This window comes from Rhagoletis zephyria, unplaced genomic scaffold (assembly GCF_001687245.7).
Source record: "Rhagoletis zephyria isolate East Lansing unplaced genomic scaffold, Rhagoletis_zephyria_1.1 Rzeph_scaffold_00308, whole genome shotgun sequence".
Classification (NCBI taxonomy): domain Eukaryota; kingdom Metazoa; phylum Arthropoda; class Insecta; order Diptera; family Tephritidae; genus Rhagoletis; species Rhagoletis zephyria.
Window position 1 is genome coordinate 238,405 of NW_016157392.1, and position 19,627 is coordinate 258,031.

Here is a 19,627-nt window from a genome sequence, read left to right on the forward strand (position 1 = left end):
AAAGATTACATTTGTATGGGAATTTGTCGTATGTGCCACATACGACAAACGTTTTATGATTAAAAAAAAGGTACGTTTGTATGGGAATTTGTCGTATGTGACGCATTTTCAGCACATACAACAAAAGGCATACCCAATCATTAATATTATGTAACATACGACAAAATGCGCACGAAATATCTCAAAAACTAATGGAGATATAAAAAAATGGATTGCAGAAATCGAAAGAGCATGTCCAACTTAGTAAATCTGCATCAAAATCCCAAAATCGTGATTTTGCACATTCGTCATCCGTTTTCTGAGGCGACGTTATGTTTTGAACGACTAGGAATTTTTTTGATGGGACTTAATAAGAATATTGACTTGCTAGTATCGGAACTATTTATTGAACGTTTATTGGCCAAAACTTCTTCAACTGCTCAGCCCCAGTGAGTCATTCGCAATCGTATGCTGCGAATGCCGATTTATACTAAAGCCAACCTTTCGACATAAGCTACTATTCCATACGAACNAAATGTTTGCAAACAAATTTGTTTGTATTGTATAATTTATAAAATATTGTTTTGGAAATATTGAGTTTTTAACAGCCAATTTCTTGAGTGAAATATTAATTTAATTTATGGAATTTTATATAGAAATTTACTGAAAAAAAAAATTCCATTTAAATTGCTGGTGAAACCGTCTGAAAAAATAACATGCAAAACTTTTTGTTCCCAACAAAAGCGCGAATTCCAATTTTATACTATTATACAAATATATATTATACTGAAAGTTCTTTGTCCCAAAAATTACATTTGCCACAAAACAGCTTCCAAAAGTCTGCTTCTCTGTTTTTAAACTGACTATGGCTAAAATTTCTAAATGCTAAAAATTCTAAAGAAATTTCAAGTTTCTTTTGTCCTAAATATGATATTTGCTGCGAAATCACTTTGGAGCATGATTTTCTTATTCTTTAAATCAAATGCGTTAAAGTTAAACACCGACAGGTGCAATCCCTAAAGCGACTTCGACGACATCAGACCGCATGGCTAAGCCTCCGGTCTCTGAGGTGCGCCATTCTGGCACTAATGTTGCCCTGGGCAGTAGCCATCCCCAGAAGCGTCAAAATGACGAGGTGTGCGGACCAAAGGTCAGCTGACCTCTACACATCGGCAATCGGTCGCGTCGGGTTGCGGGAAGACCTTCCCAATAGGCCAAGATCCAGGGCGTGGATCCCAGACTTCTACACCGACCCACAGGAAGTGCTGAAATGGATTCGCATGGGCAACCCTGAGCTACCTACCCATGATTGGAAGGTAGCAAAGATAGGCGAAATCGACGGTAAGCGAAGGCCAATATAGGTGACACTCCCTCCTTCGGGACATCTGTTAGAAGGGAAGTCCTTGACATAACATGTGTCAATGAACAGGGGGCAGAACTTCTGAATGACTGGAGAGTCCCTAAAGACAACCCCTTTTCGGACCATGTGTATGCCTAACGCTACCAATAAAGAAACAAAAAGCGGTCTTGAAAACAGATTGGAAAAAGTTTTAAACAACCTTTTCTAAAAGCCTTGCTGACCCCACTACCCAGATAAACTCAAAACCTAAACTTCATAAGGTCGTTGATAACCTAAATAAAGTATTCCAACGTGCGGTGAAGGTAGCCTGCCCGACCAGGGCTACAAGTAGCATACCAAGACCTTCATGGTGGCCGACTGAAATCGCAACACTCAGAAGGGAATGTAGATCAAATTTTAACGAAGCAAATATATGCAACTCTTGGAGCGAATTTAAGGACTGTCAACGCCGTTTTAAGTATGCAGTCAGATATGCTAAGCGCTCCCCATGGAGAAACTTCTGTCAAAAGATAGAAAGCTCTTCCGAGGAAAGCAGACTACGTAAGATACTATCAACGTGTCCTAGAAATATAAGCTACCTCATCAAGGAAGATATGGATTGGAACAACACCATCCAAGGAACTGTATGCCCTACTGAACTATCTTTCGGTTAATCTACATGCCAAACAAGTCGCAAGCGTTACGGTAATTCGTATGAATAGTTTAAATAAGTGGTCAAACACCAGTTATGGTCACAGTACAATACTAACGGAGTTATCGAAGCTTCCCGGATTGATGGACTGCGCCCTTCCCAACTCTGCTCCCACTACAGCGTTTACGACCCTCCTACCCTAAAGGGAAGAGTAGAACAGAGGCGCTCTAAGTAGTGGCGAATCCATTCATATATACACAGATGGCTCAAAGCTCGAAGGAAGGTTTGGTAGGGGTGTATACTTCGAACACCTGGGAATCTCCCTTAGCTTTCGTCTTTCGGACCACTGTAACGTCTTTCAGGCGGAACTGATGGCAATCGACCAAGCCACAAACCTTGGTAAAGTGTGATATATTATCCCAAGCTGATATCTACATCTTCACTGACAGCCAGACGAAGACTCTTCACACTGGGTAGGCAATTCTTCGATAACCTGGAGGACCTTAGATGCGTCGAAATCAAGGATCTTCTAAAATTCCTGCGAACCTCAAAATGGTTTTAGGAGAGATTGGAAGTTAGGTACTGACCCCAAAACAAACAAAATTCATTTCAATAAACAATTTTATATTATTTTATTGGTTTATAAATTTCATACTTATATTTTTATTGTAGTTTAAATATTTTAACTAGTCATTTATGATATGCTTATGCTTTTTTTGTTTTTGTTTTTGAAGAGGAAAACACTTTTTATGCATTTTGTAATTAATATGTTAAAAAACAGCGAATTTTAATATTTGTTTTAATATACTAAATTTAAAAATATTTTTGTTCGATTTTATTTTATTTTTTTTGTATTTATTTAATAAGTATATATGTAAACAAACGGCGCAGCGCATTAGAATAGAAAATGTTGGTTATATACATACATACATACATATATATACATACATATGTATGTATGTATGTATGTACATGTATGTACTTCTAAATTTGTCAATATCTTCTTTTGCAAAAGGGAGTTATTTAGTAAATTGCGAGCAATTTTTTTATTTTATTTTTTTATTTGGCGGTGAAACTTTGAGATAGTAGGAAGTATTAGAATAAAAAAGTTGTTTATAGTTTAATAGAGTGTAGAGATAGTGTGGAGAGAGTGGAAAGTGACGCATTAGGCGGATTGTGGAAATAGGCAAATTTGTGAAAAATTCTTTTTTCTACAAATATACTTACATATGTATAACAAAACTGGTTTGCAATTAATTTTTATTTTAATTAGAAATATTTTTTTAATTAACTAAACTATATTGTTGGTCTTAAAATAGTTTCGTTTTATTATTAATTTTATACATTTTGAAACATTTGTTCGTGTAAATTTTGGTTATAATTCTTACAAACATATATGTATAGCTACAGCTGTAGAAGAGGTTATGTATATATATGTATGTATATGCAAATATGTATGTACCCAATTTGGAAAAATTATTTTTTAGTTAAGCTACATTAATTTGTGGAATCTCTTTGGGTTTCGATTGTTAAAATATTAATTTATTTTTAATATTTTCCAAGGGTATGTCTAGTTATAAACGCGTACAAGTACATAAATGTTATTTTATATGTTTATACAAACACATATGCATGTATGTAATTAATCATTGATACAACGTACATACATATGTACATACGTATGCAATGTTTTTTATGGATATAGAAATTGTTTGTTAATGGGTTAATATTTTGGATAATATTTCATACTCATTGTGTTTTTTAAATATGCATAACTAGATTTGTTGTTATTTTGTAATATGTGGTTATAATATTTTCTGGGTTAATTTGTGATTATATTTGAGCTAAAGCGCATCTGTTTTTGTTTTTAAATGTTTTTTTTTGAGAAAATGAATAAATACAAACTGTCTTAAACTTTGCTGTAAGTTAAAAACAAACAAAAAAACATCTAATTTAAATAAAAGAGGAATTTTGCATCGTCCCGAAAATTGCAGATGGCCCCAGAACTACTGCATAAAGTCGAAATTCTATGTGCACAAATTTTAAACGCCTTTGGTTTGTTAAATTTTGTATTTTGTAAGGTCCCAAAATTACATACATACGTGTTATCCTAAGATATCTATTACGAAATACGAATTCTTCATTTTTTTTTAACTTTTCACTGTCCCAAAATATTGTCCCAAAATTTGTATATGTCCCAAAGCAACATGAAGTATATAAATTACAAGTAAATGAACGCATTTTATGCCACTTTTAAGAATTTAAACGTGTCCCAAAATTAAGTGTGAGCTATACAATTTTTTTTTTGTAATTTAAGACATCTTCGAGTGTCTCGCGGGGTTCGGTTTGCATTAAAACGTATTCTTAAACGATTTGCATGTAGTCACAAAAATTTAATGGCCTTATTCATAAAAAATGAAATAGGTTTAAAGAACTTTGTGACACAGTGACATTTTCGTAAAAAATTTCGATTTATAAGCAGCTAAAAAGTCTTCTTTATTTTTTATGAATATGGGGGTAAAACTCCATAAATCGACGCGACACGACTCGAAGTCTAAATGGAAAAGAGCAAGAGAATTTTGCATGGATTTTACGAACTTATGTAAATGCCTCACAAAAAAGGTGGCAATTTGTGTGGACACTTTTATGGTCTAAAAAGTACTTAGAGAGTGTTAAACACGAGTTTTTTGTTTTATTTTAATTCTGTCCCAAAATATGTTAGTTGTCCCAAATGTTATTCAAATACCCCGAAAACACTCAAGAAGTTATTTAAATTGAATTCTGTAGATACCAAGGTTGCATGTTTTTGTTTCTGAAACCACCCCATGGGCGCTTTAATTGAGTAAAAACTTAAAATGAATGCATTTTTTTTTTCAAATTAATAAAATAAGTTCGCGGAATTATTTTTTAGTGCTTTTTCTTAAAAATTTCATATTCTTAATTCAATAATTAATAAATTTTTTATGGTTAATATGCACTGTTTAACAACAAAATTCAACTAGATTTTTACTTTTACTTATTTTTTGGGTATTTTATGAATCAATTTTTTTCTGCTTACATTAACTAATTTGTAACCACTGTTGTTGTTAAGAGTGTAAAATTACTATTTATTTTTAACAAACGAATTTCATTTAAATAATGTTAAAAATGGTACACTTATTAAAAAAAAATACGTATATTTGAATACATATTTTTTTTTGTTTTTGTGTGGATTTAAGTTTTAATTTTTATTTTTTCACAACGAACCCGCTGTTTTTTTTTCACTAGTTAGTTTTTCACCCCTTTTGCGCTACTTTCCCGGCATTTCCGAACCTATAGACATTATTCATGTATTTTTATTATTTTTTAGTGCTTTTTGTTTTGTTTTTTATTTTTGTATTATATTTAAAGTGTAGAAAAAATCAGTCTAACATTTTAAGGCAACATGAGAGCTTTTTCTTATATTTTCTTCCTTTCTTCAAATCGCAATCAGTAATTCCTTTCGTTTATAGATTTTTCAGTTTTACAACTACTTTCTTACACGCGTTTATACCGGTTTCTACCAACCTTGCACAATGGTGCATTTTTCGTTTTTTTTTCACAAAAAAGTAAATTCAAAAATAAAAAATAAACAGAGTGCAATTTATAAAGCATACAAAATAATATGTTGAAAGAAAAAGATGAAGTGTTTTTATAATTTTTGTTTTAATTCTGTCTAAAAATACACCGAAAAAGCAAAAAACAATGAAATTAAACCAAAAATGTGTGTACAATAATAAAAGTAAAAAAAATTATAAATGTATATTTTCGAATAATTTTATTATTCTGTACAAGTTTTCTAATTAAATCGTTTACTTATTTTTCTATATGTTTTTTGGAACTTAATTAAAAAAATATTTTGAAATTTTTTTTTTCATATGTACATACATACAGAGTTCCTTAAAATTTTTTCACAATTAGTTTCTGCAATATTTTTCTTCCAAAAAATAATACACCTACGTATATTTTATTGTAATTTCCTACGCTACTACTTGCTAAACTACATAAATGAATTGTTTTTTAAAAAAATCGTATATTTTTTCTTTACTCTTTTGCGTTTTAGTTGCGCTTTAGTCGCTTTTAAATTGCATATTTTTAATTTTTTAATTAAGTTTTATTAGAACTTCCAAAACCCTTAGCGCTTAGTTTATAACTTATTATTTATACAGTTTTCAGCTAGAAAATTCCATCATTAATTTTATTATTTGGTACCTGTTTTACTTTTTAGGCTATGCGATTTTTGTTTATTATTTTTACGTGCAAATTTAATAAAAAATGCATTTAAAAAATTAAATTTGGAAAAAAATAAACGTACGATGTACATATTTTTTCATATATGGATGTAAATAAAGCTTGCGCACGACTTAAAATTTAAGAAATAGTTAAAAAAAATTAGTTTGACACTAATAGTAAGCAGTTGGTTTCTTTACATAGAGAAGTTTAAGAAAAGAGTTGAAAGTATAGAAAAACGGGCGAAATTAAGAAAAAAATTGAAGAAAAAAATCGCAAGTACGTAAATTAAACTATTGTTCAGGTCAAAATAAAAATGAGGAAAAAACGAGTGTTTACTTTTTAGATACAAATTTTGGAAACTATAACCAAATCCTGAAATAAAAATATTATTTCTACCACTTCATCCATACATATGTATACATGAACTAAATAACGAACAAACGAAAAATGAATAAAAATTTTTCATGCAATTTTTTACCAAATTATAACAACAAATTCAACAAATATCAAAAAAAAAATCAGCATTTGCTCAGAATAAGTAATAAATTTTTATTTTAGATTGGCGTTTTTTAGCTACTCAATTTTAAAAACTTTTGACCAATTTTTTTTGTATATATTTTTACAATGAATTTTTGAACCTTTTGATGCATTTGCACCAAATTTTCAAAGCTGAGCAATATCCACTGACAAGGGTTTAAATCAGTTTAATGCTCCTGTATATAAACTCTTGTTAAAATAATTAACAGGCGATATAAATTTCCATAATTAACTATACGGCTGTGTATGTGAATTGCAGTTTTGAGGTTGCCTCAATTCACATGCAATAGTTATTGTTTTGAAAAAATAAAATAAAAAAATATAATAAAAAATAATGTGAAAATAGAAAATAGAAAACAATTTTTTGTATTTTATACGATTTTTGTGCCATATTTTCTATTGGAAAATTTCTTTTATTCAATATAAAAACTTTTTTACAATCTTCTTTTTCAAATTTACTTTAAAAATTTTTAATTGTGATGTAAATCAAATGCTCATAAAAACCAATAATATTTATATTTCTGTTCCGTTTTATGTATACTATGTATGTAAATAAACAATGTTAACGCGCTTCTTTGTTTGGCTTTTATACATTTTGTTCTTTGCTTTTCTTGCTTGGCATAACGGCTATGGTTAAAATATGTAGATATATATATATATGTGTGTATGTATTTATGCATATGTATATGTGTGTATGTGTATGCGCTATACTTATTACGTAGGTACAGTAGGAAGATTTGCAATTGCTCTAGGAATGAGTATGTATCTGTTGTTTATCTGTATGAATTAAAAATTTTTTTTTTCAGTTTTTATAACCCTGAAAGTATGCTACAATTTCTTATTGTGTGTTTCTGCTATGCATTATAAACTACTTAGCGCTTTATTTATAAGCTTTTTTCATATTTTTTTTGTTAATTATTTTTCATCTTTTAGCGTTTTTTGATTCCGTGCTTAAGATTACAACAATCTTACATAATTGAACAAATTAAATTATTAAACTAAAACTAAATCTTATACAGTAACTATATGCAATAATAGTTAATTAGTAAATCTTACGTACTAGTGGTTTTTTATCTCTTTTGTTTTTACCGCTTTTCTAGGCTGCCATATGAAGGCGCCATTTCGGCGTTTAAATTCAACAACTTTGTAAATTTTTCAGTTCAACAACCGCAAATGAACAGCACCCACAGCTGCTGCTAAACGTCGCTGCATTCCGGCAGCGAGTCGCGTTCCAACTGCGCCACATACGCCTTGCCTTGTTGCTCTACCGTCACACCCTCTGCCTCAACCTCTTTATTCTCTGTCTCAACTGAGCACACAGCCGTCGCTCCAGCAGCGTTCTCCATACTTGTCTCTGCTTTTGTTTCACACCCCGTCGTCGCTGTGGCTTCTTGCGCCGCCTTTACCGCCTCACTCTGCGTACGCTCTTTGCTCTCCTCCGCGCGCTCTTCACGCTTTGCCTTCTCCGCCTCCTTCAGCTCGGCGTCTTTGTGCTCCGACATTAGCTTCCACATATTAAAGAATTGCTCACGTCGCTGCATTTCATAGACTAGCAGTTCAGCTTCGTCTTCGGAGCTGCTGCTGCTCACCGCGCGCATCTGCACATGCGCGGTACTCATACCCGCCGGCATGGCTNACATTAGCTTCCACATATTAAAGAATTGCTCACGTCGCTGCATTTCATAGTTTAGCAGCTCAGCTTCGTCTTCGGAGCTGCTGCTGCTCACCGCGCGCATCTGCACATGCGCGGTACTCATACCCGCCGGCGTGGCCCCTATACCACTAACGCTCGCTATTTCTGTGTTAGCTGCGCAGTTTTCCTCCGCTGCGACAGCCTTTGCGTCGTCGTCCGTGTACGTGTCCACATCTGCTCCCGCACCACTTAGTACGCTGCTGCCCATCAGATGCGAGGTGGGCGATTCGAGGCTGCTGCCCAGTATGGGAGTGAGTCCTTCGCCACGCCCGCGCTCGCGCTCCTGCTGCAATTCATCAAATTCGTGCAACTCTTGCTGCATGGAGCTGCGACGCGCATTTACCGCGCGCATCGCGACCAGCACACCCGCCGCAGCAGTGGCCATTTCCTCCTCTTCGCTCAGTCCGTCATCACCGTCGCGTACGGGATCGTATTCGCGTATGCCGAACTCACCGACTGGTACATAGTAGCCATTCATGGCGACCAGGTAGACCACGCGGCTGAAGGGCGAACGGAAAAGCAGATCGCGATGACCGGGCATCCAGAAGTGCACCACATAACCAACCATGCCGATACAGGGCAGCCAATCTTTCCAGGCCGAGCGACCACCTTTTGCGCGCATTTCTTCGCTGGGCCAAAACATGTTGAAACGCCGGCCGACGTCAATGCGGTCGAAGATCTGTAGCGAAAATAGAAATTTTAGTTTGAAAATAAATTTTGTTTAAAGCGGCATTTACCTCAAAGTCATCGATGATGACGACTTTCTTGTAGAGCCCGATGCGCGGCACGTGACCCGCAGCCGCCAGCGAAGCCACCATGTCGGCGCTGTTCGACTTGCCGCACATCTCTGGCACACCGCTGCGCTCGTTAGCAGCCAGCGCCGCTGCTGCTGTCAGACTGATTGGCCCCTTTGATTTGCGTGGATAGTCACCGGGCGTCGTTATGATGCTGCCAATGCCGAGGCTGCCCGAGGAGCTTGATATCTTTGTGTACCGTGGACTGCTACTCCCAGGCTGCAACTCCATGCCACTGATGCCAGCATGTGGCTCCAGCTGCCGCGCCGATTCGGCCGATTTCGTTGTGGTCGTTGCTGGACTGTTGTTGGCTTCAGCTACACTTGCGCCACCGCCACCGCTACTGGTGCTGGCTATTGGCAGTGTTACACGGCGTTCGCGTTCAGTACGCGATAACGAATGCGATACGCGTATGCCTACACCGCGCAACTGTTCGCGCTCGCGTTCGTGCTCTTGCTCGCGTTCTCGATTCAGCAGTCCAGCGAGCAGCGCAGGCTTTGCAGTCACCACGGGACAGCGCCACAGTGGCGTCACCACCGCGCCATCACTGCCGAACTGCGTGCCGAGACTGCCACCTATGCTAGTGGGCACTGTGACGCCGTGCACTGGCCGACAGCTAAAGAGGCTGCCCACTGTAAGGGTGTTGTAGAGTGGCGCTGAGATGTAAATGGGTGCAATATCACCACCAGACTCCCCGCTGCCAACTGTTGCGCTACCCATGCCGCCGGCGGCACCGATGCCAAGGTTGGAAGTCTCCATCGCCGAGCCAGAGCTACAACCTTGCCGACAGCGCTCGCGTATTCGCTGCCACCAATCCAGCACGTTCGATTTGATGGATTCGAGTGTGATAGCGCCGCCGATGACCTTGCAGAGCTGCTCATTCGTATCGGCGTAGGAGGTCGTGAGCGGCGAAACGTAAATGGGGTAGCCGATGGGCTGATCACAGCTGGAGTTGATGATGTTCCGCAGCGCTTGCTTGGCGTTTTGTATGCTGCCTCGTTCAGGATTGCGGTTGCGCAGATATATGAGCTCCTGCTGCTGCCCCGCCCAGAGGCCGCGCACGCACTCGCGATTCAGCTTGATGACGCGGAAGCTAAGGAAGCGTTTCGTCAGCCTGATGATGCGGTACTCGTCAGAGCCATCCTCCATGACATGTCGCAATGCGAGCAAGTTGGGCGCGCCTCTAAGCACCGCGCTCCGCCAAACCGGATCCGCCTCGTGCGATATCACCAAATCCTTGGCACAGGTGTCAATCGCCTCGTACAGAGCGTCCGGGTAGTGAAACTCATCTGGGTTCGAAATGTGGTCTTGCTGCAGCTTTAGCGCCATCTTTACCGCGGGCGCCACAACGGCATGCAGCAGTTCCATGTCGGCGAAAACCCACTCATCGCGCGGCGATTGAATGCGAAAGTCGCCCTTAAATAGCTGGTGCAGGCCATGCAAGAAGAATTCCACGCCGGTGAGAGAACTGTGCGACGCGTTGGCCAGCGATCGCCGCGCCAGCAACCCCAAAGCCAAACAAAGTGAAACTATTGGCGAGTCCTTCGTTACGCTTGGTACTTTCAGCTTCAGTAACGGCCGATTGGGCTCCTCCGAAGCAGCGCGCTCTGTGCCGCCATTGGACACGTTAAACGCAGTTGCCGCAGCCGCACTAGCCGTGGGCGACGCCTCCTTGCGCAGTGTTTTTAACGGTGCGGCGCCAGTGCCTCCCTTGCCACGCATCTGTTGGCCCAAGGTGGGCATCTTCGCCGCCGCTGAGATGCTGGCGCCCACTGTCGCGGCACTATTGGCAAAGCTATTGTCGAGCGGCGCATGCGTGCCACCGGCTGACATGTAGCCGCCGCCACCACCGCTTCCGATTGAGAGGCCTGCGCCACTCAGACCCGGCGCTGACTCCGACGTCTGCCGCGAAATGTTGGCGAAAGACGGCGAGATGGCGATATGTTCCGACGAGTTGATCGTTGTGCTGCCGCTCATGGTTGCGCTCTTCTGCGGGCGCGTGCGCAGCTGCTGTTGTGACTGTGACTTGATTGCAGTGGTTGTGGCGGTGGTGGAGAGATTGGGAGTGCTCTTCGAGTCATTGTAGGCGTTGCTGGTGTTGTTAGTAGGCGTGTGAGGCGGTGGCGGCGCGCTGGCCGCTGTGCTGGCGGTATTGGGCGCAGAGGCTGCGGGCACTGTGGGGTTCAGATTTTCTTTGCGCTTGTCGTAGCAGTAGTTGATCCAGCTGAGGTAGACGTAGCAGAAGCTGGAGCGCGTGATGCCAACAGCGCGGAAATCGAAGTCCTCATCGAGATTGTAGTTAAAAATGGGATCGAGATCGACAAACTGGCGGCTAAGTGTGTGCTGCAGAGCCTCCTGGATGGGCGCTGAGGCAAGCCACTGCTCGAGCTTGGGATTCTTGATGACGTAGTAAATGATGCTCTGGAAAATATTCCAAAATTGATGTTCAATTTTTTTTAAAGCTTGCCAAACATGCTTACCTTTATGTAGTAGGTGATGAGCACCTTACGGTATTCAAAGACCTGCAGCGTAGCGCTCGCCAAGTTATCCGATATCGAGTAGCCCTCCAGCACATACTGCGCCGCCACCACCTGCCAGGCCAGCCAGCGTGTGGAGAACATCGCATTCACGCTCAGCATGCGCGGCAAGTGACCTGGATCACAGCAGCAGCATCCGTCGTTGTCCTCCACATCCTCCGTGATAGCCTCCACCTCACGCTGCTGACAGTATGTGCCACGAAATTCCAAGCCGCGCATTTGAAAGGTACACAGCCCATTGCCCAGCTCGATAATGTGCACCAGGCAGTTAAGGTAGTCCGAGGCGAGTACTAGAGAAAGAAACCAAGTTTACAGATTAACTCTGCAAAACACTTAAATGCGTCCAGAAAGCTTACCGAAACAGTCGCCTTGATTGACATTGCCCCAACGACCCATTAGCAGATCGCCGCACAGCGAGTGCTGTAGTGAGCGCGTCAAATGCTCATAAAAAATGCTGTTCAAGTTGTTATCGTCCGCGCCCAAATCGCGCTCCAGCTGTGAGCTCAAGCGCGTATTGGAATGATCGATGCGGCGAGTGTTGTAGTCGCGCTCCCAGAATTTGATCGGACGCACGTAGGAGGTGAGAAAGATGGCGCTGCCGAGGAAGGGATTGAGTGGCGTGGAGAGTATGGCCGAGACGCCGGCCTGCAGGAAGAGCATGGCAGAGTGTGGAACGCTGAATGGCTGGGCGAAAGCGTGGAAGGCCGAGCCCCAGGTTATTTGCCAGGGCGCGATGTAGGTAACGATGAATTGTAGCTAAACGTCGAGAGAAAAAGAAAAGAGGGAGTAAAAAAAAGATACTTGGAATTGGCGCTTACCTTTAGCAGAAAATCACAGCACTTGCGGAAGGCTAGCGACATAAAGAAGTAATCGATCAGGAACGTTTCGCTTGCAAAGGCAAAATCGTACCGAAAGAACAACACGGTGAATATCACAATCAGATACTGGTTTGTGGGATCCGAATAAGCGTTGCGCATCACTACAAGGAGAGAGAATGTAATAAACAAAATTTTCGCACCCCCTGACACTCACGTTTCAGAGCACAAACCGCCACCACTAGCGTGCCCCAAGCAATGCCGAATTTGTTGACAACGATCTGGGCGTCCGCAGTCACCGCCGAGATAGCCAGCAACGGAAACATTACATTCCGCTCCAGCATGCACAGGTAGATGTACACTTTCTCAAACCACATCACCTTCGGCGCGTGCGATACCTCGAACTGGCCGTACTCCTTCTGCCGCAGTATGGGGCGCGCGAAGCATAGCCATGGCATATGTTTGCGCATCTGCGGGATGATGTAGTGCAGCAGCAGGCCCAGGCCGCCTGTGAACGCATACAGCACAATGTTGAGATCAGGCTGCAGCACTGTGAAGACGGTACTGCAATGCAGGCCGAAGACGATGGCCGCTAGCAGCGTTGTCACCACCAGATCGTTCTTGAGGCGCATATTCACGGTAGCCTGCAGCTTCTTGGGTAGTGGATCGGGCGAATCGCTATCATTGTCTGCACCGCTCGCATTGGCGGCGCTGGCTGCCAAGGCGCCCGTATCCACGTCGGCGCACACGCCACCAGCGGTGAGTGTGGACATGTCGCCCGGATTGGTGGTCGAAGAGCTGGACATTTTGTCATCCTCATCAGCTGCTGGGGGTGCGATCTCCTCAGCCTCCATGTCGGCTGTGGATGAAATGGCAACCTGTGCTGGCTGTGTTGGAGGGGCCTCCACTGAAGTTGTTAGTGTGTGCTGCTGCAGTCGTTCCTTGGAACCGCCGGGGCCAATAGGCGCGTTGGTAGGCGTAGTTGCAGCGGTCTCCGTTCCTAAATCCAGATTCTCATTTTCCAGTAATTGCACACCGCTTGCATTTTCTGTACACGTTGCGCCATTATGTGCGCTTTCCATGCCGGTCGCGCTACCATTCGCCACTGAGATATAAGAGTTCGAAGTGGTCATGCCCTTTTTGTTGCTAGACAGGGTTTTTGCAAGCGTTTGACTGCTGCTCGCCAGCGAAGACGCCTTCGATTTGCTGCTCTTGCGCTCTATTTCGAGATTTGTGCGATCGATCTCTGCGCGCTCACTACCTTCAGCCGCCATCTTATCGTCTATCGCGNAGACGCCTTCGATTTGCTGCTCTTGCGCTCTATTTCGAGATTTGTGCGATAGATCTCCGCGCGCTCACTACCTTCAGCCGCCATCTTATCGTCTATCGCCGACATTTCAATTTGTTCCTGGCGCGCGCTCGTGCTTTTCGTGCGTCCTTTGAGCGTGGTGTTTGTGGTGAGTTTTTGGCTACTCGCTACGCTGCCATTAATGGTAGCGGCGCTCAGCTCATCGTCATCGTCGTCATCGTGGTAGGTGCTGACAATGCAGTTCTTAATGAGCGCCCACAGGTGGCTGAAGTCGCTGGCGGATCGCGAAAGGTGGTAGCCCAGCGGCACGAGTATGGCGCAGAATAGGGAGAAAACAATGAATTGGGTGCCGCGACCCTCGGCCAGCGCGCTGTACAGTGGTCCGTAGAGCAGCATGACGCCAAGAATGGAGCGCAGTACGCAGAGAAATGAGCCTGTGGGTGGGGAGAAGAAAACACAAGATTAAGAAAAAATTCAAACAGGACGTTTCACCCAAGTAACTCACCTAAGAGACTGCCAGCGGCATTGCCGCCGAAGACGTGCATGTCAATTTGCTCCAGCAGATACATCAGAAACGTGTTTATCTGCGGACACAGCCCCAGCGAGAAGATTATCGGGAAGCATAGTAGGAAGACGTACATTATTTGAAGTACAGCTGCGGTCAACAACAGCGGCGAATAGCGGATACCGAAAAAGCTCAACTCTTCCGGCGGTGCGCGCTGCTGCTCGTACTCACGCTTGAGCCGCTCGCAAAGCAACAGTATCCCACTACAAATGCAGAAGTAGATGGCGCGCGAGTAGGCCACCGTCTTGTTGAAGCCGTGTATGGGCGACGCCGCGTCTGGCTGAACGCTCTTCACCAATGAGTACTGCGCGCTCGCTATGACGGCACAGAAGAGAAAGGCACACAGGTCCTTGTAGTAGCCCAGTTGGAGTATGGTGGCGCCGAGGTAGGCGACCGCCGCGCACAACAACACCGCCAACACTATGTGCAGCCAGTGCAGATCGCGGTCGAAGAGCGCCAGCAGCTCCAGGCGGTCCATTGAGATTTTGAATTCGTGCTCGTAGCCGCAACATTTGAAGCGGTACTTGTAGTAGCTCTTCGGCGCCACCGGCTTTTCGGTCGATAGCATGCAGGCGGGGCGCCAGTAGTCGCAGTAGCTTTCAATGTGATGCCCATCCATGTTGAGTATGGCCGCGCCTGCTCCAGTGGTGTTGCTGCCACTGCCCGAGCGCCCCTGCGATGATCGCTGTTGGCCCTCATCGTTTAGTACGTTGATGAGCCCTTGTATGGAGAGTCCCGCACCGTTGTAGACAGTGCGCGCGTTTAATGATGACGAAGCGACCACGACTCCGAGCGGCGGGTGCAGATTGCGAATGGGCGCCGTCGTTGCGCCTGATTGGCTGCTCAGCTGTGCCGATTGCAGTTCATGCGCGTGCGAGTAGTCGCCGATAGAGGAGTTGCCAGGCTCTGATATTTGCTTCGAGTTGCGCCGCACCTTGTCGCGATAGTACGTGCGGTCCGCCACCGAGAGGCCGTCTGTGGAGGTGGCAGGGTAAGTATTGAGCGCCTGTATTGCGTCCTGGTAGAACTGGAAGTGCGCGCTGGACATGTTGCCGGGCGCGGTAGCACCGATGCCGATTGCGCTTGTGTTTGACGCGCCTGCTATGCCTCCGATAGCCGGAGTTATGCCCTGCTGTGCGCCCTCAGAGCGGCCGTGTTCGGTCATCAGCCAGAGCATTTTGTGAATGTCCGCCGAGAACGAGTCGGCACTGATGCTGCGCGACGACGTAGAGGATGAGGTGCGCGAGGCCGCTTTTGAAGTGGTGCTATGCTGCGAATTGAATGGCACCAGCGACATTTCTGTGCTCGTAGAGGCACCGCCGCCACTGCCGACTCGACGTTTGTGAAGTTGAGAGCCGCCACTGCTGCCATGCATTGTCTCGTTCACCTCGCGATATTTTACGACCTTTGGTATTGCACCCAGATTTTTCCCATTGCCGGTGCCCCCTCCTATGTTTGGAGTCTGCTTTCTGCCGCACTCCAGGCCTTCTTCCAGATCTTTCTTCGTCTTTAGCGCGTCCACCTTCACCTTCGGCGATGTGACGCTTACTGCCGCCTCCATGCCCGAGAGCAGCATGTCCTTCGAGCTGGCGCTCACTTGCTCACAGTCGCTAGATGGGCAGCCGGAATCGCCTTCGCCGCGCGCGGCATGCTGCGGCCGCATCCCGTAAGCGTGTTGAGGGGCGCCGATTCCTACACTGACGTGTTGACTAGCCAAATTTTTGTGCTTCTGCAGCGCCGCTATTTCCATGTACATGTCCTGCTCAGCAGCCTTGACTTTGGCATTAGTTTGCTGCCAGGATTTACCACTGAGCAGCGGCGAGCGTGAGCCGTTGTTGTCCGTCTCCGAATCAGTGGAATGTAGGCGTTGACGTAAGGACTGCGAGGTTGACGGCTTTTCATCGTCCTGCGTATGTGTGACGGCAGCGCGTGAGGGTGGTGAACGCACTGGCTGCCGCTGCTTTGTCGCAGGCTCATCGATGTCGTCCTCGCTGTCGGGCGCATAGACATGTGCCTTCCGGTTGTTCTCCGCCGCAGAGCGTTTCAAATCCTGCTGGATTTGCTCCAGGCCGTTGAGTATGTGATCGAAGTCGTCAGTAAAATCCGTCTTTGGCTGGTTTACAGGCTGCGCTTCGCAAACTGAAGGTTTTATTTCTATGCTGAGCGCGTGCTCCAAGTCGTCATCGAAGTCCTTGAACTCGTCATCCTCGTCGTTATCTACCTCATCGTCATCATCATCTGCCAGTATATTTCCGACGTCAGACTCTGCGCTGTGATGATGACAGCCCAACGCTTTGCGTCTGTGACGTATTGGTACATCGTCCACCACGTCATCGACGTTGTCATCGTCCAGCTCTATGCCCTCGTTTTCCTCATGACCATCCTCAATGTCTGCCTCGTCCTCGTCCTCCTCATTTTCAAGGCCACCACATTCAACCAGCTCGGCATCGTTGAGCTCCAGCGCGCACTCACTGCGTTGGGGCTCCACATCTAGCGACGAGGCGCGCTCGTCCGACTGCTCTACGATAGGCGACACCGGCTCAATGAGCGCCGTGGTAGAACCGCTTGTGCCGAAATTTAAACTGCTACTGCCACCGCTGCTGCTGCTGGCGCCACCAAAGCTGCCGCCGAATTTTGGACACAGATTCAAATGCGGGTTGCGCACCAAACACTTGCTGGGCGGCGGCAAGAGTGCCGACTGCGGGTTCTTTATCATTTGCTCTCCATTTATCGCCTCCACGCTGTTCGGGTGTGGGCTTAGGTTCGATACGGAGGGGCGCGGGCAGGAGATTTCGAGTGCGGCACTTTTAATTCGACGCACCGTCGGCTGCTGACCCGAAGAAAGCGCCGCGGCGGCTAAAACGCCGGATAGCGTATGATTCGGAGCACCCCCACCACTACCTGCGCCACTTTTGTACAGGGTAGTCGCGTTGGAATGTCGTCGTCTTTTCATGCCGCTGCCGCTGCCTCCGCTGCCGCCCGCTCCCGACTTGGCATTGCCGACGGGTAGCTGGAGCGCCGACATGGTGCTGCTTGAGTCTTTGCGTATGTTGGCGACTCCGTGGTGATGATGATGGTGGTGGTGATGTGGCGCGCGGTAGAACTGCGGCTGATGATGTGGATAATGCGAGTTGAAGGGCTGTTGTTGCTGCAGTAAGAAGGCGGCGCGGTTATCGTTGCGGCAGTCGAGTTGTTCTATACCGAAATCAGACTTCGTGTAGCTGTCGTCTTCAATGTAGACATCAGAGGAGGAGCCTATGGGTAAAGTAAGAATTAGAATAGGTATTATCACAGCCTGCTGGGCTTAACTCACCCAATATCCAGGACTGCAGCGCGCGCACACGCGTATCCATATGTCCCGACACGCCAGTTGCGCTGCCGCCTAGTCCACTTAAGTCCAGTTCATCATCGTCCAGTATATCACCGCCGCCTATTCCAGCCAGCGCACTGCTACTACTCGCGCCACTGGACGCGTGATGCGGCTGATGTTCGTGGTGAATGGGCAGGAAGAGGCGATTTTGTTGCTTGACGCGTTCGTCATGTGTCTCAGAGCTGCGGTGACGCTGCAACCGTGTATTTTTATGGGCAGATGGCAACATGGCGCCGCCCGAGGAACTCGACATATTCGTTGTTGGGATAGCTGAAGTTGCGTTTGTGGTGGTGAGCGTCAGCGTTGCTGTGGTAGAAAAGTTCGTTGTGGCAGTTCGATGTGCGACAGCAGCAGTAGACATTTTTGTTGCTGATGCTGATTTGCCCACCACACCGGCAGCTGTAGCTGTTTGGCCACTTTGTGGATGCAGGAAGGTTTCGTTGCGCGCTGTGGCAACACTTGTTGCAATAGTATCAGACTGATTGCGAATAAGTTTCGTAGCAATGCACGATTCGGCGCCCGCGTCTAGGCTACCCTGACGTTCGAGTCGACGACGCTGATGGCGGCGTTTAAATTCTTCCGATGATTTGCGTAGTAGGTGTGGCAAGTGGCGTGTGGTGGTGATGTTGCTGGTACTGCCGGGAGCGGCAGCGCTGCTGTGGTGTGCGGTCGCGTCGCTGATGCAAGCGTTCAAATGTTCGCTTTCGTGCTCCGGATAGACGCTGAGGCCGCCGGCGGCAGGAGCATTCGTGGAACGTATGGATTTTGTAACACTCAGCGAACCGGCGAGAGATTGTTGATCTTGCTGGCTGTTGCCAGATATGACGGAGGGGGGATAGAATAACATTTCGATGGACTCGGAGCTGTTTTTGCGATGTACGTCCACTTTGAGGTCTGCAAGGAAAGACAAATTTCAGAGTTGTTTATAAAATTGATAAATTTCTTGTAACTCACCAATTATGCTATTCACATTCTCCATTGACATCATGCTGTTCTCTTCACTGGCCTCGTTGATGGCCTGCTCCACAGAATTGCGTGAGCCATCGTTGCGCATAACTTTCATTTCGATGCCCGTCTCATTCTCACTGCAAGCAAACAGGCAAATGAAGATAAACAACAGCACAAAATTCACCAAACAAACGCTTAATGAGCTAGAAACGGATGAGCTAGTTGCCAAACAAGACAGCAACACCACTTGGCGTGAACTTAAACGCGCTGCTTGTTGTTTATAAACAAACAACATGCCACGTTATCGCACATGGATATGTGTAGTGGGCCGTATACACACACAAACGCACTCTTACCACAACATACCCGCTAGCAGGGTAGCGCAGAGTTCAGAATCCTACCTCACCTTTGCCTTTNAACATGCCACGTTATCGCACATGGATATGTGTAGTGGGCCGTATACACACTCAAACGCACTCTTAATACAACATACCCGCTAGCAGGGTAGCGCAGAGTTCAGAATCCTACCTCACCTTTGCCTTTGCACACCTCCCGCACACCTCCAAGGATTTCGCGTATTAAACACAAATACTTTATAAACAAATTTTTATTTCATAAGCGCGTATGTGAGTGTGTTGGTATGTGGGTATGTGTTCACAACAATGCACGTGGCCTTGTGCAGTTAAAATGCTGCCTTACCAAACTGACTACCCATCAAACTACTGTCATATGCACGACGGAAGGCTGTGTTGACCTTGTAGGAAACCTTGTGTGACAAATTTCACCTTTAGGAAGGTACATACGTACGTTTGTACATATATACAATTATCACCTTAAA

The 19,627-nt window shown here is 45.0% G+C and overlaps 2 protein-coding genes across 4 annotated transcripts in view; one reads left to right on the plus strand and one right to left on the minus strand.

The window, feature by feature from the left end:
• Nucleotides 1-7,870, plus strand: part of LOC108358874 (probable ATP-dependent RNA helicase kurz) — an 11,228-nt gene extending 3,358 nt beyond the window's left edge. The window contains exon 4 of the mRNA XM_017610390.1: nucleotides 7,859-7,870. Within this exon, the coding sequence (XP_017465879.1) occupies nucleotides 7,859-7,870 (12 nt within the window). The remainder of the gene's footprint in view (nucleotides 1-7,858) is intronic.
• LOC108358878 (pecanex) overlaps nucleotides 7,163-19,627 on the minus strand; it is a 16,239-nt gene continuing 3,774 nt past the window's right edge. Inside the window, exons 1-11 of one of the 3 annotated variants that reach the window (XM_017610395.1) lie at nucleotides 18,796-19,119; nucleotides 17,785-18,735; nucleotides 14,412-17,726; nucleotides 13,989-14,340; nucleotides 12,815-13,887; nucleotides 12,601-12,761; nucleotides 12,139-12,538; nucleotides 11,726-12,072; nucleotides 9,189-11,666; nucleotides 8,532-9,130; nucleotides 7,163-8,393 (exon numbers count right to left, since the gene is read on the minus strand). In XM_017610395.1, the coding sequence (XP_017465884.1) occupies nucleotides 7,955-8,393; nucleotides 8,532-9,130; nucleotides 9,189-11,666; nucleotides 11,726-12,072; nucleotides 12,139-12,538; nucleotides 12,601-12,761; nucleotides 12,815-13,887; nucleotides 13,989-14,340; nucleotides 14,412-17,726; nucleotides 17,785-18,735; nucleotides 18,796-19,084 (10,404 nt within the window). In that variant the 5' untranslated portion in view covers nucleotides 19,085-19,119 and the 3' untranslated portion in view covers nucleotides 7,163-7,954. Of the gene's footprint in view, nucleotides 8,394-8,531; nucleotides 9,131-9,188; nucleotides 11,667-11,725; nucleotides 12,073-12,138; nucleotides 12,539-12,600; nucleotides 12,762-12,814; nucleotides 13,888-13,959; nucleotides 14,341-14,411; nucleotides 17,727-17,784; nucleotides 18,736-18,795; nucleotides 19,120-19,627 lie in introns of those variants that run through there. The other 2 variants (XM_017610396.1, XM_017610397.1) reach the window with 2 other exon arrangements.